The sequence below is a fragment of the Streptopelia decaocto genome (genome assembly GCF_964273445.1).
Source record: "Streptopelia decaocto genome assembly, chromosome: 13".
In the NCBI taxonomy this organism is placed as follows: Eukaryota; Metazoa; Chordata; class Aves; order Columbiformes; family Columbidae; genus Streptopelia; species Streptopelia decaocto.
Genome location: NC_138668.1, coordinates 6,397,347 through 6,421,829, shown reverse-complemented (window position 1 = coordinate 6,421,829; position 24,483 = coordinate 6,397,347). Strand labels below are relative to the sequence as shown.

The following is a 24,483-nucleotide window of genomic DNA, read 5'->3' as shown; positions in this document are numbered from 1 at the left end:
GCCGGTGCGCCCCCTCCTCCCGGAACTCCCCCCGCTCCGCTCCCGGTGCGGCCCCCCCGCCCCGCCGCGCCCCGCCCCGGGCGCCCGCCGCCGCCGCCGCCGCCGCCGCCGCCGCCGCCCCCGCCTCCGGAGCGGGCTGGGCGGGGGGGCCCGTGCCGAGCCTTGCCGAGCCGAGCCGAGCCGCCCGCCCCTCGCCGCGCCGCGGAGGATGCTCGGGCCGTGAGCCCGCAGCCGGCAGCCCCGGCGCCGCGGAGCCATGGGCAAGGACCAGGAGCTGGTGCAGGCGGTGAAGGCGGAGGACATCGCGGCCGTGCAGAAGCTGCTGCAGAGGCCCAAGCCCGGCAAAGCCAGTGAGTGCCGCTGCGGCGGGGCCGGGCCGGCGGCACCGCGGGGTGTTGGGGGGCACGAACCGGCATCGCGGCGGCTTGGGGCCCGCATCCCGCCCGCTGCTCCCGGGGCTCGGCCGGGATGCCGCCCTGCGCCCTGCCCGGCCCCGGAGCATCCCCGGCCCTCCTCCGGCGCGGCGCGGGCGGGCGGGGGCTGTAGACGTGCCGGGGACCCCCGGCGGCGTCCTGGGGAGCGGGGGGGGCGGCCCGGCGGGGAGAGCACTGGCGGCGGCGGAGCATCCCGGGGCTCTGCGCGGCTGCTCGGCGCTGCACAGGGTCGCCCCGGTGCAACCCCCGGCACGGCCGGGCTGCCCTTGCCCTGTGCCCGGGAGTGGCTCCCAAGTCCCCGGGGAGCCCTCGGGCCGGTGCAGCCGGGGGTCCGGGGCTGGGCATGGGCACGGTGAGGGCAGAGACTGCGGCCGGGCAGAGCTGGGGGCATCTGCGTGTGCATGGAGTGTGTGTGCACGAACCGTGCATGTGTGCACCGGAGCTGCCGGTGCCTGCACACGTTTGCGTGTGTCTGTGCGCGTATACACGCATGCTGGGTGTGAGTGTGTGTGCCTGTGTTTGGGTGCGTGGCTGTGTTTGTGTATCGGTGTGTACCCTGGCATATGTGTGTTTGGATGTGGCTGTGTTGGTGTTTCTCCGTGTGGGGGTGTTTGGATGCAGCTCCCTGGGTATCTCCCTGTGTGCATCTCTGCGGCTGGGTTTGCACGTCTCCGTGTGTGTGTCCAGATCAAGACATGAGGCTGCAGGGGTGTCCGTATGTCTCTGTGTGTGTGTGTGTGTACGTGTGTGTAGCTCCGTGAGTATCTGCTCTCTGTATGATTTAACTGCTCTGTTGAGGCGTTCCACCCGGGACTGAATTATTCATGGTGCTGATGCAGCCGCAGGTTTCAGGCCTGGTGCGCAGGGCCAACCTGAGGGGCTGGGGACCAGCCCTGGGCATGGGCAGGGACCATGGGGAGCGCTCGTGTGACATTGGGTCACTGGGCACACAGCCGCTTTGCCATCCCATCCTGAGTCCCGTCCCTCCCTCCTGGGGCCCAGCGCTCCCTGAATGTGGGCACCCCTCTGTCCCTGGCGCTGTGCAGGGCTCGTGCCCTGTCCCCATCTGTGGTTGTGCAGGTGAGTTCCAGGTCAAATAGGGCCAGCGTGGTGTCCCCATGTCCTGGTGTGGAGCAGGGCCGGCGTGGCATCCCCCATGTCCCTGCTGTTGTAGTGCAGGGCTGGCACAGCATCTACCATGTCCCTGGGGCCATGCAGGGCCGGCATGTGGTCCCTGGTGCCATGCAGGGCCGGCATGTGGTCCCTTGTGCCATGCAGAGCTGGTGTGGTGCCCCCTGTGTCCTGGTGACAGGCAGGACTGGTGTGGTGTCCTCCGTGTCCCCAGTGCCATCATTGCTGTCTCTGCCAGTGGCCTGTGCAGGGAGAGCAGAAGGTCCAGCTCAGAGCCCCCTTCATCCCAACCTGCCCCAGGTGCTGCTGCTTCTGTGGCCTCTCAGAGTGACATGAGGGGACCAAGAGGGACAGCACTATCCCCTGCACACTCTTTCCCATCCTGCTGGCCCAGGCGGACAGCTGATGTTGCTGTGGCAACGGCCAGCGGTGCTGGAGTGCCACCACCTCCTCCCACATCCCTCTCCTTCCCAGCGCTGCTCTGCTGCATCTCCCGCCCCGGCCGTTCTCCCACTGAAAAGCCCTCCAGCACCGGGCTCTGCTGGACAGGTGTCTGCGGCGGGCAGCGGTGCCCCTTGTGCTGCGTGCGTGGACAAGGTATACCCAGCAAGGCTGAGCCCACCTGGCCTGGTGCTGGGGAGATTCCCACTGTGGGCCTGGATGCTCGCTCCATGTCCCGGCTGGGCTGCACATCTCCTGCTCTGCCGGAGCCCCCAGTGCTGGTGCTGGGCTGCTCCAGTGTCGTTACCCCACAGGACCCGACTCTCTTGCTCGGCAGCAGGGCTGTGTGCACGGCAGTGGGTGCCACACACCTGGCCTGGGGTGCACAGCATAGGACGGCACAGCGCCGAGCGGTGGCTGTCCCCATGCCATAGCCCCATGTCCCCCGGTCCCCTCCACATGCTGGTCCCATGCGTGCCTCCGGCACTCCCCGCATTGCGTAGCACCAGGAAGATTTGTAACTTAGCTCTGTTATCTGGATAATATCCTATTCATGTGGGGTTTAATAAATGAGATTTTAGAAATCCCTGCGTGAATTAACACGGGTTGCTATGGCGACGTGGGGCCCGATTTAGCATGAGGAGTATGAGTTTGTGGGGCCCGGGCCGGCCGCAGCGCGCACCGTGCTCGCTTCCCGGGCATTCATAATTGATGAGGTTGTCTGAAAGTTACGCAAATCAGATGCAGGGATTTGGCAGCAAACTCTTTCCCTCCCCGTCCCCTCCTCCCTGGTGCTACCTCGAAGAATTGTAGTGACTTGGCGTTTTCCCTTTGGCTTGGGCACCGTGGAATGGGATGGGGCTCTGGGGCATCCCCAGCAGGGTCTGTGCCCGCTGTGCTGTCCCTGTCCTGGGCAGCTGGGACTTTGGGCAGTGGGACATGGGGCTGTGCTGTGCCATGCAGGGGTGGTTCATCAGCCGTGGTGTGCTGGAGTGAGCGGGCTCCTTCCTTGCGAGGCTGGTGCTGCCGACAGTTTGTCCGCTTTGGAAACAGCTTCTGCGTGGCGCCCACTGGTGCCACGGGAAGGACTTTGGGCTGAGAGCCTTCTGCCCTGGCTTCTCCTCCCACTGAGCTGGGGGGCTTTGCAAAGCATTTCCATGTGCGGCAGCTTCATGCAGCACAGGAGATGCGCTGGCACATGGCCCCATGGTGCCAGGGCAAGCAGCCTGGCATGCTGGGGCGAGCCGGGGCTGTGTCCCATGGGGCTGCGCTGCCCATCCATGCCTGGTCCTTGGTGCCGTCCTGGTTGCCGAGGCTGCCATCAGGGCTCGTCTCCTCATGTGCCGCTGGAGCTCTGGGTACCTCGCTCTGGGACGCTGGGGGAGCCACGCTGCCTGGCTGGGTTTGGGACCTGGTCACGGGACCCCACACCCACTACACCCCATTATGTGGGTAACCTAGCCTCACTGCCCCTGGGAGTGGGTGCTGAGGTGTGGGCAGCTCTTGGGGTGCCCCTGCCCGGGGTGGGAGAGCCCAATTCCTGTGCTGCCACCTGTGCAAGGCTCTGCATCCTGCCCCATGTGTCACTAACAGCAGCCCCAGTATTTTGGAGGTTATCCCAGCCAGCCCTGATCCTGCTGCCATGCCTGGGGAGGGATCCCAGCCCCGATGGCACCACCAGCACTGCGCTGGCCCCACGGCTGCCTCTGGCCATGCTGCTCCCAGCTCGGGGCTGTGCGGGGCTGCTACAGGTGAAAAGAGCAGGACAGGAGCCAGGCAGCTCCTTGGAGGAGTGTGCATGGTGCAGGCAGCATGGGCAGCAGGGGAGGGACCCCAAAGCTCAGCAAACACCCGCAGGCTTTTCGCCCTCTGGGGTGTTGCCATCCCATGGGGACCCATCCTGGGATGCAGGTGAAGCTGCAGCAGCCGGGTGGGATCTCTGATTTGCCAGTGCTCTGGGATGCAGGGGCAGCAGGGCACAGGAGCCAGACCCCTTGGGGACATGGGGTCCCCGCCAGGGTCTTGCTGACTGCCTCCTGCCTTCCAGTGCGTCCTCCTGTGCGGTGGCCAGTTAATTCTAGGGTTTTTTGCCTGCATTTGATTGCATTAATAATGTCCTCTGATAACAGTATTTAATAAAACCAGGCTAATATGGTGCAGTTAGGAAATGTCTTTGACATTTTACAATTCAATTTCCATGCAGTAAGAGGCAGGGCAGCTGCAAATCCAATTGTGGTGCAGTGCCCAGAGTGCATGTGGCCAGCAGCCGCCAGAGCTGCCCAGTTCCCCCAGTTCCCTCTGGCCACCTCTAATGGTTCCTGCTGCCATTCCCGGCCATGGGCGCTGGAACAGCCCCCGCTTGCTGCAGGGGAAGCCCGGGCAGTGGGGGGACTGTTCTTGCTGGGACACCAGAGCCCTCAGGTGCTACCGGACTCTGGACCCATCAGTGCCGGGCAGGAGGAAGGGGCTGCAGGGCTGGATGCTGTGGGGGCTGCAAAAGGGTGCTGAGCCCCTCCACATCCTCTGTCCTATGGCCCCCCCCGATCCCCTCGGTGCAGATTAAGGGGTGAAACGCCAAGGGGACGGGCTGGGGCGTGCGGGACAATGCTGGCACAGGGTGATGGCAGCACGGGCGGGAGGTGGGTGCATCCTGACCACTGTGCAGGACCTGAGTGCCATCCGGGATGGCAACTGGGGCTGAGCAGCTCCTGGTGCTACCGCTATGCTTAATAGTGTGTCAGTCAGTCCCTTATAAACTTCTTTTTGGGGTTTCGAGCCTGCATGTGAAACCTCGCTCCCAGCAGGACTTGGCAGGCGGGCACAGGCTGGTGTGTGCCAAGTTTTCTTCCAGAGGGGGATTATTACTCAGTCCGGGGTGATGTCTCGTTGTTTTACATTTTCTTGCCTCTTTCTCTGGCTGGACTGGGGCTGTGGGTGCAAACCCTCCTCTGCCCCCGCTCCACCGCAGCACAGCTCCTGCTTTGGGCCGGCCACTGGGTCCCTGCCCGCCGGGGGATGCTGCAGGGGATCCCAGGGCTGTTGGTCACCGCCTCCAAGGAGCAACAGGGCCAACGGCTCTGTTCGCAGCTCAAGGCTCCCTTGCTGGCCTGGATTTCCTCGCAGCAGTCCCAAATTCACTTGGCTTGACACCAGTTAGCCTTTTGCCGGTGGTGGGCAGCCCCCCGTGCCCAGGGCTCTTCCAGGGCTGCTGGTTCTGGCTCTTCCCCACACGAAGACCTTGCTGCCGGACACCGCTGTGCCATGCACCATGGTGGGGTGACTACACAGCTGCCATGCTCCCCAGGGGTGGCTGGGATGTGGCAGTGCCAAGTTGCACCCAAGGGTGACGGTGCCACAGGGTTTGGGGTGCTGGTCGTGCAGGCAGACTGGGTCCTGCAGGCGTGATCCCCCCTCCACAACCACCCCTTTCCCCTCCAGCCCAGTGCGGTTTGGTTTCCAGTAGCCAGGCTGGCGTCTGGCTCCTCTCCCCTGCTCCGCTGTGCTCCCTTTAACCCTTCCCTCCCCTTCCCAGCTGCAGGAAAGGCTGCAATCAACCCCCTCCCCGACTTGGTGTGCCGGGTGCCCTCAGTCCCTTCCCGCTCCCCTGTGCCCACAGGACCCTGTTGGTGGCTGCTTGGCCCTGTGGTGGTGATGCCCAGATGGTGGCTTTGTGGCATTGTGCCAGGTGCTGAAGCTGTGGTGGGTCCTTGTTTAATGTCAGCCCTGGACACATGGTGGGTGGGAGCTGTGGGGTGAGCCGTGGAAGGGACCTGTGGCTCTGCGACGATGTTTGGGGCTGCGCCTGAGTGTGTTTGCCATGGCTCTCCCTTCTGGTGCTGGCGCAGGAGCGGTGTGTGCTGCTGGGCTGGGCACTGCCAGGGCTGGCACTGCTGGCACCCTGAGGAGCCGGGGCTGGGGAGCCTGTGGCCAAACACTGGCCGTGAACCTGCTGTGTGCTGCCCTCGCCAGCCAGTGGCCAAAGGTGCTGGTTGCAATTGTTCAGATGCTGTCAGAGAGCATCAAAGAACTAATTTGCTGGTATTTAATGGCTGATGCTACTGGGCCAGGCTCCCATGGGCGAGGGAAAGCAAAACCTGCTGGGGAGCACTTGGGCTCGTGCTGGCTGGTGTGGATGCTGCTGCTCCATCACCACTTTGTTCCCCAACTGCGCCTGAGCGTGCTGTGAGGACGGGCTGTGCCAGACCAGTCGCTGAACCGGCATGCAGCACCGGCACCCACCTCTGCCCCAGGTGACCATCCCGGAGTACCTGAGGGACTCCAGCTCCCGGTCCCCTCTCCCTGGAGGGATGGGGACCAGCGCAGCCTGGTCAGCATATCAGCGATCCTGCCGGCAGACCGGCTCTTCGTGCCGGGCTGAGAGGGATCTTTAAACCGTAATGAAATGTTAATAGTATTTTTCAACTCAATACGGGAGTAGAAAATGAAGTGTTTAACACTGGGCTCCGCAGCGACAGGAGCAATCAGCCTGAGAAATGGGAAGCCAGGGATGCAGCACTGGTCTCGGCACAGCCTGACAGCCTTGTGCTGCCAGGCCCGCTCTGGTGATGGATGGATGCCGGTGCCCAGCACAAGCCACCTGGCTAGGGGAGCACGGCACTGGGATGGTGCAGGAGAGCGGATGGCAGGGTAGTGCCAAATCTTGCTGGGTCTCCTTGGGTCCCGCCAGCAAGGTCACTGCTGGCCACATGGTGAGAGCCGAGCAGATCGAGGGGGTTGTGGGCTGGGGTGCTCTGGGGCGCAGCAGGCTGGTGGGACCCCGGTTCTGTGCACTGCTGTGACCTGGAACAGCTGGAGGTGGAGCAGGTTGGGGCTGGTGACTACACAGCTGCCATGGGCACAGCCCTGGCGCTGCTTCTCTGTGCACTGTGCCCAACGGCAGCTGGCCGCTCCGCACCAGCACGGCTCTGCTGGCGTGCATCCGTGTGCGCCTTGGCATCCGTGTGCATCCATGTGCACCTCTGCATCCCTGTGTCCCGCTGCATCCATGTGCGTCCGTGTGCATGTGTGTGTGTGCATCCGTGTGTGTGCGTGCATCCATGTGCGCGCATCTGCCCCTGTGTACCTGCGTGTGTTGTGTGCCTCTGTGCATCCACGTGCATGCGTGTGCATCTGCCCTGTGCATCTGTGTGCCCATGGCTGTCTCTGCTGGCCGCTTTGGCAGCGCCTGCTCTGTGGCCTGGCGTGGGGCTCGGCGCTGGGGACGGCTCTCGGCGGCAGTGGCGGCAGCAGCCGGCTGATCCTTTCCAGATGTGGCTGCTGGGAGCCCAGCTCCGCGCCGCCTCCTCGCCGAGGCCCCCGTAGGTTTTTGGTCGGTGGCTGCCAGAGCCGCTGGAGCAGACAAAGCAGCCGGCTGCCCGGCTCCTGCATTGCAGCTGGGCTGTTTACAGCACGCTCCTCGCGGCCCTGCAGCTCCGCAGCAGCTCTTCTCCTGGCTGTCCCTGCTCAGGCATGTGCAGAGCCTGGGGCTGGCTCTGGTTGAGCCCCATGTCCCAACAGGTGGTCCCACACTGCCCCTGCCAGCCCCCGGCCAGTGCCCACTGTGCTGGGGACACTGGGACAGGTCCTTCCCTTCCCGGGCAGTGCTGACAGGCCCTTGGGAGCGGTGTGATGCCTCCGACCAAGCTCCCGGTGCTCAGGGCCATTGCATGGCATCGCCTAGCTGCACATCCCCGTGTTGCCCATCCATCCCGGCAGTGACCATGGCGTCACCAAGCTGACACCATGCACCAGCACGTGTGAGAGCGCTGGGGGAAGGTGAACCAGGCTGTTACGTGGATGAGGATAAATGATGGCACTAAAGACACCATCTTCAAAATAGATCCCAGGGCTTGTTTTATCCATGTGCAGTGTGGGAGCTTAGAGCCCAGCGCTGTAGCAGCGCCTGTTGCCTTGTTATTTGTCTGAGCTGTCTGCATGCACATGCATGAACATGCATGCACACGTGTGCAGCTGTTCTGTGTGTGCCAGGGAGCTCCCCGCCATTTCCCAGTGGTGTCTGGGCTGCGGCTGGATTCGTGGGAGATGATAGTGACTGTTCTCTGGTTAATGATGCTTAAGATACACAAACTACTGATCCCTCCCTGCAGGACAGTGTGGCTGGGGTCAGTGCTTCCTGGCCTCGAGGAGATGGGGAGGACAGGACTGGGGCTGAGCAGGATGGTCTCTGCCCCAGAGGGGAGACGAGTGGTGCCAGCATCTGCCACTCTCTACTCCCATGTCCTGGGCACCCTTTGCCTGGGCACCAAGGCTGCGCAGTGCTGGCTTTGCTGGGATGCAGTCGCAGGGATGGATGGATGGACGGACGGACACAGGCTGGTACTAACCCCAAGCAGCCACATCTCATCCCCCACCGTGGCAGCCTCACCATGTCACAGTGACTCCTTCCAGCCAGGGTGATTACTGAAAATTACCTGTTTGCTGCCACCCCAGTGCGGGGAGAGCGGGCTGGCAATTAGGGCTCCATGGAAGCTGCACCAACACGCATTTCCGCGGAGACGAGGGTGGGCGTTTGGCTGGCACTGGGCCAGCGGCGACGGGCGCAACGGGGCTGGTGCGATGCCGGGTGCTGGTGCTGCGGGGCCAAGTGCGGCACCTCGTGTCTCAGTGGTGTGGCTGGAGCTGATGTATCACTGCGCTGCCCACACCCCTGCCTGTCCCTGCTGCGGCTTCCCCCGGGTTGCACAGGACCAAGTCACCAGCATCCTTCGTGTGGCACAGCAGCACAGCACTGGGTGTTATTCAGGGCTCAGCAGGTTTGCCAGCAGCCTGGCATGGGCAGGAGCTGCGGTGACGTTGCCAGCAGTGACCCCATGCTGGGAGGAGTCTGCAGACCCGGGGGGCTCCATGGCTGAGCCCCAAACTGGGACTGGGGGATTTCCATCATACTGGGATCTGGGGCTGCCCCAGGGCAATCTGGCTGATGGTGAACAGTTCTGCCAGGCTCTGTGGCACTGCGTGGCAAAGGTCAGGTGAGGCTGCAGCGCGATGATGCAGGAGAGTGGGGATGCTCTCTTGCCGCTGGCAAGCAGTGCTGCCCAGCATGACACTGGTGCGGTGCTGGGTCCCCTGGCCAGCTCCAGCCCCAGATTTTTGGCGGCTCAGCTTTACCTTAGATGCACCCGCATCCCCCATCCCCGCCAGCTCTGGCAGCCCACAGGGTCAGCCCCTGGGATCAAAAAGTTTCCTTTTCTTAAAAAAAACCCAAATCACAGCAGAGTCCCCGCTGCCTCTTGAAAGCTGTGTTTAAGTTGGTTGCTCCTGGCCCCAGGGGACAGCCCTGCGCTGCGGCAGCACCGTGACTCAGGCTGCCACGGCCTATTGATGCTGAAACACGGGTTTCTCCGCTCCCCGGGGAGGCTCCATGCGAGGGCCGGCATCCCGAGCGCCAGCACGTGTCCTGGGCACAGGGCCAGTGTCTCCCAGAAGTGCCCTGGGCTTTGGGGAATGGCTTGTGATGGGCACCAGGGCACCCAGCTGTGGGTGTCCAGCTGTGATGGGTTGTCCAGCTGTGATGGGAATGGGTGTCCAGCTGTGACAGGCAGTTGTGATCTGGCTGTGACTGCCAGTGGGGTGTCCAGTTGGTATCCAGCTTTGATGAGTGATGGGGTGTCCAGCTGTTGTAAACAGTGAGTGTCCAACTGTGATGGTCACTGGGGTGGGTGGCTGTTATCTGACTGTGATGGGTTTCCAGATGCAGTGGACACTGGGGTGTCCAGCTGTGGTGAGCATTGTGTGTCCAGAAGTGACGCGTAGTTTTTTATACAGCTGTTATGGGCACCGGGCTATCCAGTCATTGTGGGCAGTCATTATCCAGCTGTTGTGGGTAGCAGTTATCCAGCTGTGAATGGTCCTGGGCTGCAATGACCTGGTCCCATGCCTGCCACCTCTTTGCCCTGGGCAATCCCTTCCCACATGGCCCCGCGAGCTCCCCAGTGCATTATTTATAGAGTCCAAATCGATCAGAAGACGATAACGGCTTCATTAGCATCTGAACATCACGCCGGCCTCAGCTCTCGACACGACCTTGGCTGCAGGAGTACAAAGCTTTCGCTGTCTGACAGCGGCGAGGACAGGCTCCCTGGTGTCCCTTCTGTCACCGGGGTTGCTCTGACCACATCCCTGGGTCCCCCCATAAGAGCACGTGACACATGTGCCCCTATGGGGACCCCAAAGTGTGGACCCCATCCATGCTGTGAAGAATAAGACTTGCAGCACCCGTTGTTTGCGTGGCACTCGTCAGCAAGGATATAATTAAGAGCAGCTATTTTGGATGCTTCCTTTATCCGGCAGCTCATGGCGATGCCGCTGCAGGGTCCTCCCCGCCTCCTTTGAAATAGGTGTTTGGCTTTGCCTTGAATGTCTTCTCCATGGGTGTCATCCTGTCTGTGGGTCCTGGGGGGTCCCGTTGTGCTTGGGAGGGACACACAGGGGTCCACCTGCCCATGTGGACTGCGGAGGGGAGATGTAGCAGGGCTGGTGGGGCCGGAGGGGAGGGGGATCACTGCAGTGGGGTGATGGAAGGAATGGGGAAGAGGACTTGGGGGGGTTGCCCCCGCTCATTCACTGCTGCTGCCAGGCTGGGATGGGGAGGCAGCAACGGCTTTCCCCTCATTAAGTAGATGTTGATTTAGCGGAGGCTGGAGCCATCTGCTCGGAGCAGCCATGCGCTCCCTGCGAGCCGGCGCGGCGCTGCTGGGGGGAGCTGGGCGAGGATGTGCTTCGTCAGCGGGGGCTTGGCCGGCAGCCCCCGCTCCCCAGCCGGGCATCGATCGCTGCTGGCGCTGCGCTGGCTGCGGTTGCAGGGGGCTGGCGCTTGGGAACGGTCGCTGCATGGACCCGCTGCTGGAAAGTGAGAGACATCAAGGGGTCCCACCACATGGGGCTGCGGCCTCGAACATGAGTGCAGGGAAGGGGTTGGAGCAGCCAGGCATGGGGGTCTCCCCGTTGCACTCGCCAGAATGCCCAGAGCAGTGACCGCAGTGTGCAGGTGGTCCGGGTGAGGCACAGCCAGACCCTGGGGTTGTGCACCGTGGCTCCCCCATGCATGCCCGGTCCTGCACGTGCCACAGCTCGTGCATCGCCTGCCATCGTGGTGCCCGTCGGGGCCGTGGCTGCTGCGGGGCGGCACGTGGCAGGGGAGGATGGGGCCGGCGAGGAGCTCGGTGCCCTCGCTGCACGCAGAGCGCCAGCCTGAACTCAAGCGTGCATTTAGCTACCGCGGTCCTTGTGTTTAAGGAAAGGCATTTCTGTGAGTAGCGGCGGGGCTGCGCTCCCTGTGGCAGTGTTTACTCGCGGCAGACGCTGTTTATCGCTGGTGTCCATGGATGTGGCTCCCACTGCACCTAAAGGACTTTTCCCGGCAGCTCCTGAAGCTGTATCAGGGTCTGAGCTACTCGGTTTTAACCAAAGTCAAACCGCTGCACGGCTGGAAGTCACTGACTAAGCACTTGGCACGAGCCTTGATGGAAGCGCTAAACAGAATTTGGCAACCACGACCTCTCCTGCAGGTGCAGGGAGGAGAGGTTTGCCGCTACAGTGTGTTCGGCTGATGCTGGTTTGACCGCTGCCGGTACACACCCGGGGATCAGCATCACAGGGTTTAGTGGTGACACCAACGGCACCACCGCAGCACCCGCGACACCGATCCCCGTGCACTGCCCCATCCCAGCCCCTTGCTGGGAGCGACCCGTGGGAAAGGCCATGCACTGCAGACCTGCTGACATCCGTCTGTCCGTCTGCGAGGACCGGTTAGCCAAAGCGGGGCCCGTCTCGGGGCTGGAGATGGGAGCCAGTGCCAGGCACAGTGCCGCTCCTGCGCCCACCAGCTCCTTTTGTCCACTGACCATTTGCATCCCTGGGGGGCGGCTCGGCCCCCTGCTCCTGGGAGCTGCTTCTTGGCACCGTGCGGCAGCGGAAGCAGCCCCGGGCTCCTCTCCACCGGCTGTGAATGGCACCTTTGTTGGGGACGCTGGCAGCAGCTCGGGGCTGGCGAGGACCCACTCGGCCCCGGCTGCTGCACTTGGTCCTGGTGCTGGGGGCTCTGTCCGCCAGCAATGTCCAGCCCTTCCCAGGCGGCACTGGGGTGGGATTTGGGGGCTGTTCCCCAGGTCTAGCCACCCTGATTTGTTGCTGGGGTGGTTTGTTAATGTGTTAAATGAACAGCGTGGGTTGCCAGGGTGAGAGAGGCTGTGCTGTCATGGGGGGGATCAGGCTGGTGGTGTTTTGTTAGCTGGAAGGAAGCTGAGCGGGGCTGGCTGTGGGGACCCTGCGGTGCCCTTGTCCCTCCCCATGCCCTGGAGACCCTGTGGTGCCCCTTCTTCTCCCACAGCAACTCTGTGGCACCATGTGTCGGGAGGAGTGGCTGGGGACCTGGTGGATGAGGGCCAATCGTCTTGCTGTTCAGAAGCCGAATAACTGAATATTGCACTGGGATGCTGACAAGGGGACACAGTGCGGGGGCAGCAAGCGAGGCCAGAGCTCACGGGGAGCAAACCTCCGGTCCCACGTGTCTCTCCCCTGCCTGAGGTCACCCCTGCCAGCCAGCTTCTCCCAGCGAATGCTCGTCCCCAGCACGGTTCCTGACGAGCTGCTGGGGTGCGGATGACACCTCTCTTCCCCTCCGGCCCGAGCAGCCTTTCTTGCCTTATTTCCCGTAGGCTGGGGCTGTGCTGCTGCCAAGTCACTGTGGTGGGCACAGGGGCTGCTGTGTGTGTCCCCAGCCCAGCGCTCTGCCACGCTGCAGCCGCCCTCCTCTTCCTCCTGCTCCAGCTCCCTGCTGTGAGGAAGAGCAGGGTTGCTGGAAAGCCTGAGTGGCATTTTTCGGTTAAATCTTATGTAAATCTGGCTTCGTCCTTCTTCGTGCTGCTAATTGGATTGCCCCAGGGCGGTTTATTTTCCCACGCAGGCTGGTGTGGAGTGGGAGTGGGGCAGAGCGCGTGGGGGGCTGCAGGGACAGGGGACATGCAGGGGCCGGGGGGAGTGTGCCGAGCCCCCCGCTCTGCTGAAGCTGCCCGGCCCAGCGGCTCAGTGCGGTGCTGGGCTCCCTGTGGACGTGCTGGGACCCAGCGAGACAGAGGAGCCAGGGAGGGAACCCGCGGCAAACCCTCTGCATCCCGCAGGAACCCTGATGCCAGGAGATACCCTTGGGCTCTTACACCACCAGTGGGGACCCCCCCACCCCAAACCCTCCTGTCTACAGCTGCCCACAGGCTTGAGCATCCTGTGATGGAGCCATGCTGCATCCCGGGCTGCAGAGCTGCCGGGAGCTGAAATCTTGCTGGGGAGTAAAACCTGGGGGTGTAGCTGTGTCACCTCCCCGGCACCCCAAGTCCCCACCCTGCCATCTCCAGCCCCACTCTAACGTGCTGTCCCCTTCCCTCCCTGCCAGAGCTCCTTGGATCGGCAAAGAGAGTCAATGTCAACTTCCAAGACACCGATGGGTGAGTGTGGGGGTGTGCATGTCCGGGGGAGGTGTGTGCGGCACAGGCTGCAGGGAGCGGGGGTCTTGTGCTTCCTCATGGACACACTGGGCTCCCCAGAGCAGTGCAGTTGAATTGCCAGAATCTGACCAGGCCAGGGTTCTCACTCCGTCAGCCAGCCTGGCTGAACTGGTGGGCTCGCAGCCATAGGCATTGGAGGAGGTGGGAGGGCTGAAAGGCAGAGGAAAGGCAGCTGGAGCCCCGAGGAGGAGGGGCCTGTGGTGGGACAGGCAGTGGTGCATTCGGGGCTGGGCAGCAACACCCCCTGTACCCCCAACCTCCCTGTGCCCCCCGCACTGCACGGGGTGGCAGGATGCGGGGCTGGGCAGCAGCGACTGGTCCATGGGGACAGCTCTGCCGTGGCCATGGAAATGGAACGAGAGTGGAGGGGTCAGATGGGGTCAGGGAGTGCCCTGGGGACATGCAGCCACAGCAGCCTGGGTCCCTCTGCATCTTGGACCCCGAGCAGGGCCCTGGTACCGTGGCAGTGACAGCAGGAATCCCCCGGTACCTGCCGGTGCATCGGCTCTGCCAGCCTGCTTGTGTGCATGTGCGTGTGTGCGTGCAAGCGTGCAGCTGTGCAGCTGAGCGTGCATGTGCATGCAAGTGTGTCTGTGCACATGCTTGCGCAGCGGCAGGAGTGTGTGGGCACGCCGGCCAGCGATGGGGTTGCTGCACGGGGCTGCCTGCATGGGCAGGGGCTGGAGGGTGCAATGTGGGCAGGGGGTGAAGGGTGTGACGTGGGCAGGGCGAGGGGATGCAGCTCCCCACAGAGCCTCTGGTGCAGTGGCGGCTGGAGCCAGCAGGTCACTGTGCGTCGCGCACAGGTGGGGTGGCAGCTGAGAGCTGCAAGCAGGGCCCCTGCTCATGTCCTGCCTGTAGCTGCCTGCAGCTCCCGGCTGGCCTGGCAGGTGCAGGAGCAGCCCTGCAACAGGGGAGCAACCTCCAGGCTCCAGCGCTGCTCCTGGAACAGATCATCCCCCGGGAATGTGCAGGGCAGAGCTGCTCCACTTTGCTGCCAGCATGCTGTGCCAGCTCAGGCAGCGCCAGTGCCGTGCCTCAGTTGCCCCATCTCTGCTGTGCTTACTGACTCCTGGGCTAGTGGGCACCGTACTGGTGACCTCACACTTGCCCGGTGGACGGTGTCCTGCACAGTGTGTGGCCTTTGCAGCTGGCTGGGCCATGCTGGGGTAAGCCCCCGAGGCAGCCTGGGGGAGAGCTGTGATTTGCACCATCTTGAGCAGATTTGAGCAGGGTGCTGGAGTGGAAAATGTTGACATTTCCCAGGCAGACGTTGGGGATCAGCCTCCTGTGCGAGCTGTCTGCTCACATCGCCGCTCCCCGCCGGGGATCACAGGCGGCAGCTCCACGGGGAACATGGTGGCCATGGGGCAGCCTGGTCTCCTGCACCGCTGCCGTGGTTGTGCTGCTGGGGCCAGGCTGGGGGAAGGGGGTCAGTGGGAAGGGTGGCTCCCTGGCACCCCCACCCTTGGTGGGACCCCCCCTGCCTGCCCTGCCCCTCACCACAGCATCCCCAGGGACCATTTCACCTGCATCCCTCTGACTCCAGCATCCCCGGAGCAGTGGGGGTGCCCTGGGCTGCTGCAGTGGGTGCAGGTTTGAGGCTGCACTGCTGGGCTGGGGCTGGGGAGGCTGGAGCGGAGACAGGGATGTGGGACCCCTGATACCACGGCTGATCCCCAGGTTCTCGGCTCTGCACCATGCGGCGCTCAACGGCAACACAGAGCTCATCTCGCTGCTGCTGGAGGCTCAGGCAGCGGTGGACATCAAGGACAACAAAGGTGAGTCCCAGCGTCCTGCCCACGGCCCCCCGCCCCTCTGCAAGTTCTGGCCAAGGGTGTCAGTGTGCCGGGGGTTGACAGCGTTGCCTGGGGGGCTGATGGCGTGCCCGTTTGCAGGCATGCGGCCCCTGCACTATGCAGCTTGGCAAGGCAAGAAGGAGCCCATGAAAATGGTGCTGAAAGCGGGTTCCTCCGTGAACATCCCGTCGGACGAGGGCCAGATCCCCCTGCACCTGGCAGCACAACACGGCCACTACGACGTGGTACGAGGGGCCAGCGGCGGTGGCGGGGGGGCCTTGCTGCCATCCCTGCCCTCGTCGAGCTGGGGTGTCGCTTCTCCGCAGTCAGAGATGCTCCTGCAGCACCAGTCCAACCCCTGCATCATGGACAATTCGGGGAAGACGCCCCTGGACCTGGCATGCGAGTTTGGCCGAGTCGGGGTAAGTCCTTGCAGCACCAGGAACCCCCAAGAGGAAGACTGGGAGGGGATGGGGGGACACGGCGAAGTCCCTGCGGGTGCTGGAGCAGCCCGGGGGGCACAGGACTGGCAGTGGGGATGAGGGGCAGAGCAGGGGGGACAGGTGGGGCTGGCGGGTGGCTGAGCCCCCCCCGCAGCCCTGCTTCATCTGTGTTTGCTGAGCCAGGTGGTCCAACTGCTCCTGAACAGCAACATGTGCGCGGCGCTGCTGGAGCCCAAACCAGGGGATACCACTGACCCCAACGGCACCAGCCCCCTGCACCTCGCCGCCAAGAACGGCCACATCGACATCATCCGGTGGGTGTCAGGGGCAGGGTGGGCAGCGGCAGTGTCCGCCCCCCATTTTGGTGACCCCCCCTGTCTGCCCGCAGGCTCCTGCTGCAGGCTGGCATCGACATCAACCGGCAAACCAAGGCGGGCACGGCGCTGCACGAGGCGGCCCTGTGTGGCAAGACAGACGTGGTGCGGCTGCTGCTGGATGTAAGGGCGCCCCTGGCCCCCAGACACCCCCAGCCCAGGGACAGGCTGCGGGAAGGGAGAGACCCGGGTGCTGCCGAGCAGCATGTGCAGCTCTCCCGGGGATGGGTTGAAGGTCCTGGGGGGACACAGGCAGTGAGCTGTGCTTCCCGGCTGCCAGGCTGGGGGGGGGGCAGCCTCCTTCCCAAGCCCTCTCCATGCTGTTGCAGAGTGGGATCAACGCCCATGTCAGGAACACCTACAACCAGACCGCTCTGGACATCGTCAACCAGTTCACCACCAGCCAGGCCAGCAAGGAGATCAAGCAGATGCTGCGGGGTAGGTGGGGTCAGGGGGAATACAGGGCGGCTGTGCCCGTGCTGGGGGGATGCTGAGCTGAGGTTGGGTGGCCGCTGACGCTCCCGCTCTGTCCCTGCAGACGCCTCGGCCGCTCTGCAGGTCCGGGCCATCAAGGACTATTGCAACAACTATGACCTGACCAGCCTCAACGTCAAAGCCGGGGATGTCATCACCGTGAGTGTGGCTGGAGGGGCCGGGGGGACCCCGCTGGCGTCACCATCCCCTGACCTGGCCACTGCCCACAGGTGCTGGAGCAGCACGCGGATGGGCGCTGGAAGGGCTGCATCCATGACAACCGCACCGGCAACGACCGCGTGGGCTACTTCCCCTCCAGCCTCGTCGAGGCCATAAGCAAACGAACAGGCAAATAATCCCCCCCCTTCGCCTCCCCCCACGGGGCTGCTCCCGAACCCGCAGCCCCAGGGAGCCCCAGTTCAGTCTGGGAGGTTGGGAGTGCAGCTGGTGAAGCCAAACTAGGGCGATGCCCCTGTTGTGCATGTGGGGTCAGTGTCCCCATCATGTGCATGGGGACAGTGCTGCCGAATGTGTGGGGTTGGTGTCCCCATCGTGCATGCTGGGCCAGTGTCTCTGTCGTGTGTGTGGGGCTGGTGCCTCCATCATGTGTGCGGGGTCAGTGTCGCCGTTGTGCCTGTGGGGTTGGTGCCCCCTGGTGCAGGTGGGGGTCGGTGCTGGCAGCCCCAGGGCCAGCGTTGGGCTGGGGGTGGCATCTGCAATGCCAGAAAGTCGATGCATGGAGAGAGCTGGGGGTGTCACTGTGATTTGGGGGTGATGTTGTAGCAGTGGGGCCAGGGGACCTGATGTTTGAGGTCTGAACAGGGATACCAGTGCCAGGGACCCAGCGCTGCCCCGTGGGGACCCTCTCCCTGGCCAGGGGACGTCTCAGGGATGGGACCCTGCTCCCCTGTCCTGCAGCTGCCTGTGCCTGTCCCCATCCCCATCCCTGTAGGCTCCGGGGGATGCGTGGTCCCCCAGGACAGCCCGTGGCTGTGCCCACTGCCAGGCGCAGTGCCATGGGGCCGGTGCGTCTGCGGGCAGTGTTGGAAAGTCCCACATTGACCGGCTCGCTCCCCCCCGGCTCTGTGCGATATAGGGACAGCTGTGTCACTTGGGCACAGGCAGGGAACAGTGATGCTGGCACAAGACCCCAGGGGAACGGCGGCACAAGCGCCTGCCAGTGCCAGGCACTGCTGCGCCAGCTGCAGGGGCTGTGGAGGTGCCACCATGTTGTGTGCTGGTACCTTGGGGGCGAGGTCCCTGGCTCCCGAGGTACAGCCAGTGCCACAGCGGTGTCGAGCATGCTGCAGGGTGTTGGTGCCATTCCCCAGCTGCAGTGGGGCGGCACCGTGGGGCGCAGGTGGTAGCAGCACCAGGGCTCGGCCAGCCAGGCATGGGGGTGCTAGTGCTGCAGCCCCCTCTTCCCAGGACGCCTTTGCAGGGAGCAGGACTCCCCAGCTGCAGGAGCCCCCCTGGCTGCCGCTGCCCCGTGTCCGTGGGTCTGCGGGATGTGCCCCTGGCCGTACCCTGTGCTGAGCTCCGGCTGCTGCTCCTCGGCTAGGCTCCGCATTGGTTGGGTCTCAGTTCTGGCTTCTCCACGTTCCTTTGGTTGCTTTTTTCGTTCATTTGCTGCTTTTTTTCCTTTCTTTTTTTTTCCTTTTTTTTTTTTTTTTTTTGGTGGCACTGAGCGTGTCTCTATTATTTGATTCTTTTCATTTTGTCTCTTGTTATGTTTTATTATCAGGTTCATGGGAGACTGTAACAATCCCCCAACAGTACCAAAAGATCCCGCTCCCGGCTTACGGGGCTGCTGTGCTAAACGGTGACGCCTCGTCCCATCCGTTCCATTCCCTGCCTCCACCTCCACCTCCACCACCACATTCCCATCAGACTCTTTTCAGTTCCTTTGGCTATCGCAGGCTCTCCCCTAGCAGTGCCGACGAGCCGCGGGACGCACAAGGTAGTTCATCGCTCGCTTCGTGCTCTCCATGGACTTCTTGCTTTTCCTTTAACGTGTGTATCGAGTCTTTTTCTTTCTACTCGGCCTCTCCCCCCTTTGCCGTGGTGGGTTTGCACGCAGGTGTGTGCAAGCGCATGCACGTGGGTGCGTGTATGTGCATGCAGGCGGGTGCATGCGTGTGCATGCTGCAGGCGTGTGCGGTGTGTGCACATGTGCATGCCGGTGCCCCCTCCCCTGCACACCCTCTCCTGCAGCACTGTCTGGCCCCCGGCACATCCCACCCTCCCCACCCCGCTGTCCCCAGGGCTGCGGGCAGTGCCGAGCTGCACTGTCCACACTCTGCTCATGTCCCTGTTCTGTCCGGATGCGTGGGGACCCCCAGAAACACTCTCCAGGCTCAGTGCCAGGGGCAGGCCTGGGCAGCACAGTGCCCAACCAGGAGCTGTGGGAGGCGAATTTGGGTGCAGAGACCCTCTGCAGCCTCCCCACAGGGTGTTCAACGCTCAGCGAGCGGCTCTGAGCGGGTCAGGGCTGCGCTGGGAGAGGGAAGGGCTGCGGTGCTGGGTGTGCGTTCCTGAGGGATGTACCATGAGGACCATCCCTATGGCACAGCTGGGTGACAGATGCTGCAGCTCGACGAGTTGGGAGTGCCCGGAGAGCAGAGTTTGGCTGGGAGGGTTGCAGGGGTGCAGCCCATACCCTGCACACGGGGGCTGCCACCGGCTGTTGCGGGGCCAGAGGTCTTTGCATGGGCCCCGGTGACAGCAGCACAGAAGGTTGTGTTCGGGGATCACCGGGCTGGCCACGCTGGCAATGGGGATGAGGGAGCAAAACCTTTCCCTGGGGCTTTCTCTCCTCGGGGGGAGAGAGCACAGAGCCTGGTGCCTGCCCAGGCAGCGCGGGCTGCTCTTAGTGTGACTGTGGCAGACACGGCCTGCGGACATCCCAGCCTGATTGTGGTGTGGCCGTATGTTCCCCCTCCAGTGGTGAATTTATCATCTTGCACCATCCACTCCCTGCTACGGCCCAGCCCCAGCAGCTAACAGGATGAGTGACTTAGTGAATGAACCGGTGCGAGCAGTGGCGGGGTGGCGATGGCCGTACGCGGTGGCTGTGGCGGGGCCGGGCTGCTCGGTGGCTGCGGCAGCGTCAGGCTGTTTGTCCATCTCACCCCATGCTGTTCAAAATTCGGGGCTCAGCACCGGGCGTTCCTGGTGCAAGTAGGGACAGCCGTCTGGGTGAGCCTGTGATGGAGCCATGCTTCAGGGTGACCCTCGGTGCTGGGTCCTCTTACCCACTGCTGTGTCACCCACGTGTCGCCGGCTGCCACGGGCCACCCTGGCGTGTGTGGGGTGACTGGACCCACACAGCCCCTGTGTCCTCCCCCAGATGGGTGCAGGCAGCTGCAGGGGCACAACCAGGACTGTCTTGGTCATGGGGCCCCTGGTCCCCACTGCCCAAGTCTGCCTGGCTCCCTTTGCTCCCCTGCTGTGGGTTGTGTCCCTGTCCTGCTCTGCACAGGGACGGCATGGTCCCCGTCCCCTGCCCGGGCTGAGCCGAGGCACTGGAAGGTCCCACCTCAGGTCTGTCCCTGGCTGGTGAGAGGGAGCGGGGCCTTGCAGGACGGTCTCCTGGGGCTGGTCACTGTCACTCCCTGCTTGGGACTGGGGACAGGCCCCCGGGACAGCGCTGGCATCCCTGGGCACAGCTGTGGCCGGGGACCCCACACTTCGGCAGGGGGTTTCACTGTGTCCAACAGCGATGGCCCCTGGGCTGTGGTCACCTCTGCCCGTGCCACAGCGATGGAGCCCGAGCACAGGGCCACCCACGCCTGACAGCTGCTCTCTCTGCTCTGCCACCAAGGGTCCCGCGGGGCCGACATGAGCCCGTCCCACCTCTCACCATCGCAGGGCGGATCGGCAGCCCCAGCCCCCACGGAGGAGATCTGGGTGCTGCGGAAACCCTTTGCAGGTACAGCGGGTGTGCTGCTGGGACCCTCCCTTCCTCGGGGAGCACGGACTGGGATGTGGTGGTGGCTCTGGCAGGGCACAGCCACACCGCGGTGTCCCCAGGCTTGGTGCCCTGATGGCATCTCCCCTCTCTGCGCAGGTGGTGACCGCAGCAGCCTGGGCAGCACAGGCAGCGTGGCCTCAGCCCGCAGCTCGGGGAGCGGGCAGAGTGCGGGCAGTGGGGCGCACGCCCTGCACGCCGGCTCCGAAGGTGTCAAGGTAAGGCAAGCCTGAGGTGGCCGTGCCAGCCGGTGGTGGCACTCGGTTCCAGTCCCAGCACTTGCCCTGGGACAGGCATTTGCTGCCTTGGCAGCTGCCCCCAGTCCCTGCTGGTGTTGGTGCTCAGCTGGGTGCTGTGAACTCCTGCCAGCACCCAGCGTGCCACCAGCTGGACCCTGGCTGTTCCTGGGCCTGGGCAGGGGCTGCCCATGTGGGCAGGGTCCAGCTGAGGCTGCATTGTGTCTCTGCTGCCACTCGCAGGGTGCATTGCACAGCACTGCACATGGCACTACACTGCACACTGCCACAGCATGCTGCCATCTGCAGCACTGCACTGCACAGAGCGTCTGCCAGCTGCTGCCAGCACAGCCCACTGCACTGCACACTGCAGACTGGCCGCTGCACAGCCCTGCCCGCACTACAAGCTTCAGATTTCCCACTGCACAGCCCTGCCTGCACTGCACACTGCAGACTGCCTGCTGCAGGATCCTGCCTGCACATCACCCCAGCACCTTGTGCACTGCCCACAGCAGCTGGGGTGCCCGGTCCCCGATGAGCCCCCCACCCCTGGCACCCTGCCCACGCTACACCGGAGCAGGCTGGGCATTGGGGTCTGCATGTGCCCCAGCCAAGCACCGTGCTGACAGCTGGAGGGGCTCTGCTTTGCCAGCGGGGCGTGTCAGCCTGTGCCAGGCTGGATTCGGGGTGCCGCGGTGCCGCAGGCTCCCGCCGCCTGCAAACCACCATCTGTGCTACTCTCGCTCTCCCCGCCACCACCCCAATCTGCTGCCCCCTCCCTGCCCACCCTCACCCGGGCTGGTGGCGAGGCCGCCGCAGCACCTGCAGCACCTGCAGCACCTGCAGCACCTGCAGCACCTGCAGCACCCGCAGCACCCGCAGCACCCGCAGCACCCGCAGCACCCGCAGCATGCACCCCCCGCTCGCCCGCCTCACTCCTGCCTGCTCTCCCCCCTTCCCGGGGTGTTTTTCAGCTGCTGGCAACCGTCCTTTCCCAGAAGGCTTCTGCGCAAGAGTCTGCCGTGGGCGATGGGCCGGCCAAGGCGCAGGACATCCCCGCAGGTGCGTGCCGCGGGCTCCGGAGCAAGAGCAGCCCTGGTCCTGCCGCGGTTGAGCCGCGGATCCAGGCACTTGTCTTTTTTGTTTTTTTTATTGCCGCGGCACCCATCGCCTGAAGAAAAAACGTGTGGGTAAAAAATGACTCTCTCGCCTTTCGGCTGCTGCCAGGCCTTCTCCTGCCTCGGTTAGTGGGGGCCCCGCGGGGGGCGGGGGGCAGCGTGGGCGGGCGGGGGGCGGCAGCGCTCCTCCCCGGCCCCTTCCCTTCCCTGGCCCCCCGCCAGCCCCGCCGAGCCTGGGCCCCTCGTCACCATCAGCACTACTGGGGGCTGTGGGCAGGGGCTGCCCTGGCAGGGGGGCACGGCCGCTCGGCGGATGAGGCACACGCTGGTGGGGGAAGACGGGAGATGCTCATGGAGGAGGATGCACATAGGGGGGATGAACGTGCAGGGGGATGCCGTGGCTGCGGAGCTGCACATGCAGTGGGGATGGAAGCCCAGGGAGGGGGGTGCACACACAGAGGGGGGTGCGCACAGGGTGGGGGGGATGCACACGTTGCTGGGGGGATGCACATGCAGAAGGGCTGCACATACAAGTGGGCTGCAGCCATGCGGGAGCTGCACACGGCAGAGGGATGCACATGTGAGGGTGCCCACGCAAGTGGGATGCAGATGCCAGAAGGATGCGCACACAGGAAGGGTGCACACACACAGCAGGGGGGGGATGCACACACAGGGGGATCACACACACACACAGGATGCACTTGCAAGGGGGAATGGGTTGCTCTTGCTGGTTGTGGTCAGAAATATGAGGCAGAAATTTCTAGGCAGCCTTTGTCACCCCCTGGCAGCTCATGCCAGCCCTGCCTTCCCCAGCCTGCCCTCACTGTGGGGCACAGTGCAGGGACAAGCCCCATCCTGGGCCGGTGGCAGTGGGACCCCTCTGGCTGCTGCCACGGGGGCGTGAGCATGGGATGCCCAGGGTGAACCCCCCCGGCACCCCGGAGCTGTGCGTGCTGCGGTGGGGTCTGGGTGCCCTGCAGAGCCCCGTGTCAACACGGGTGGCCTTGCCGGTACCCAGTGACAGGGGCTGTGCTATGCCCAGCAGGGCCCGGGCACTGTGCTCTGCATCTCTGGGGGGTGCAGACCCTGTGTTCAGGGCACCCTGGGGTGCTCTAGGCTGCTGTCCCTCCCCCATGCCAACCCAGGGGCTGTGGCTTTGCCATCCCCCCGTGGGGCAAGGGCTTGGCTCCCCTCCCTTGTTCACAGCCCAGGGGTGAGCAGCCCCAGCCCTGCTGACCACAGCATCTCTGGCAGGTTCATCGCGGTCACAGAGCGTGGCTAGCTCCCCATACGCCCCCCCGCCCCCCGCTGAGCCCCAGCTGAAGAAGATGGAGCCGCCATCGGAGGGGAAGGTGAGCGGGGAGCGCTGGGCTGGAGCTGGGGGGGATGGGGACCCCCCTCCACCCACAGCTGCTGGTGTCTTGGCAGCCCCGTGCTGTGCCCACCTCAGCGGGCAGGGCTCTGGGTGCTGACGCAGTGGCAGCTGCGTGTCCCTGTCCCCTTCCCCTGGGGTAACCTGAGCTGTGCCGTCCCCTCCCCAGAGCTCAGAGGCTGTGTACCAGTGGCTCTGCAAGTTCCAGCTGCAGCTCTACGCACCCAACTTCATCAACGCTGGCTACGACATCACCACCATTAGCCGGATGACGCCGGAGGTGAGACCGTGGAGACGCCAGGGCTGGCTGGTGCTGCAGGGAGGGGGGCATGTCCAGGGCAGGGTCACTCTGACCCCTCTCTCTGCTCCAGGACCTCACGGCCATCGGTGTCACCAAGCCAGGGCACAGGAAGAAAATCGCCTCTGAGATCAACAACCTCAACATCCCTGAGTGGCTGCCGGAGTATAAGCCGGTAAGGGCGGCGCGAGCCTGGGGACAACACCACCACATCCAGGGTGGCACTGGGGACCCAGCCATACTGGGAGTCTGGTGGCTGGTCCCCACCGCCACATCCCCTCCAGGGAGGGGTGGCACAGAGGGGACGAGGGCAGGAGGTGGCTCATGGCTCCCAGACGGCACCTGCAGCCCACAGTCCTGCAGCTGCATGTGTTCCCTCCTGACAGCCCAGGGACTGTCAGACTGGTGCCGGCTGTCACCGCATAGATGTGGCACCATGTGTCCCTGACCCTGCTCCTGCGCAATTGGCTGGGCACAGCAAGGGGCTTCCCATGAGCACAGGGCTGGGCATGATGACTGTGGAGCACAGGGACAGTGTGGGGACACAGGGACACCCTGGGGCTGTCCCCCAGCAGGATGGGATCACTTGCATGGCACAGGGGCTGCAGTGCCAGCAGGGCTGGGGCCAGACCCTGCTGCCAGCCGGCACTGAGCTGTGCCCCGTGTCCCTGCAGGCCAACTTGGCACTGTGGCTCTCCATGATCGGGCTGTCCCAGTACTACAAGGTGCTGGTGGAGAACGGCTACGAGAACATCGACTTCATTACTGATATCACCTGGGAGGACCTGCAGGAGATCGGCATCACCAAGCTGGGTAAGGTCCCGTGCCACCACACCAGGTGCAGAAGCCCCTGCCCCTGCAGTGACACTGATGC

The 24,483-nt window shown here is 64.2% G+C and overlaps 1 protein-coding gene across 1 annotated transcript in view; it reads left to right on the top strand.

Moving 5' to 3' along the window:
* Positions 1-256: 256 nt before the first annotated feature.
* CASKIN1 (CASK interacting protein 1) overlaps positions 257-24,483 on the top strand; it is a gene marked incomplete at its 5' end in the record, with an annotated part of 29,344 nt that continues 5,117 nt past the window's right edge. Inside the window, 18 exons of the mRNA XM_082064608.1 lie at positions 257-350; positions 13,414-13,465; positions 15,209-15,306; positions 15,424-15,569; positions 15,651-15,746; positions 15,951-16,081; positions 16,156-16,264; positions 16,471-16,579; positions 16,680-16,774; positions 16,846-16,963; positions 18,360-18,575; positions 20,439-20,546; positions 20,685-20,803; positions 21,796-21,883; positions 23,194-23,291; positions 23,481-23,591; positions 23,683-23,784; positions 24,284-24,422. Coding sequence (XP_081920734.1) covers positions 257-350; positions 13,414-13,465; positions 15,209-15,306; positions 15,424-15,569; positions 15,651-15,746; positions 15,951-16,081; positions 16,156-16,264; positions 16,471-16,579; positions 16,680-16,774; positions 16,846-16,963; positions 18,360-18,575; positions 20,439-20,546; positions 20,685-20,803; positions 21,796-21,883; positions 23,194-23,291; positions 23,481-23,591; positions 23,683-23,784; positions 24,284-24,422 — 2,029 coding nt within the window. The remainder of the gene's footprint in view (positions 351-13,413; positions 13,466-15,208; positions 15,307-15,423; positions 15,570-15,650; positions 15,747-15,950; positions 16,082-16,155; positions 16,265-16,470; positions 16,580-16,679; positions 16,775-16,845; positions 16,964-18,359; positions 18,576-20,438; positions 20,547-20,684; positions 20,804-21,795; positions 21,884-23,193; positions 23,292-23,480; positions 23,592-23,682; positions 23,785-24,283; positions 24,423-24,483) is intronic.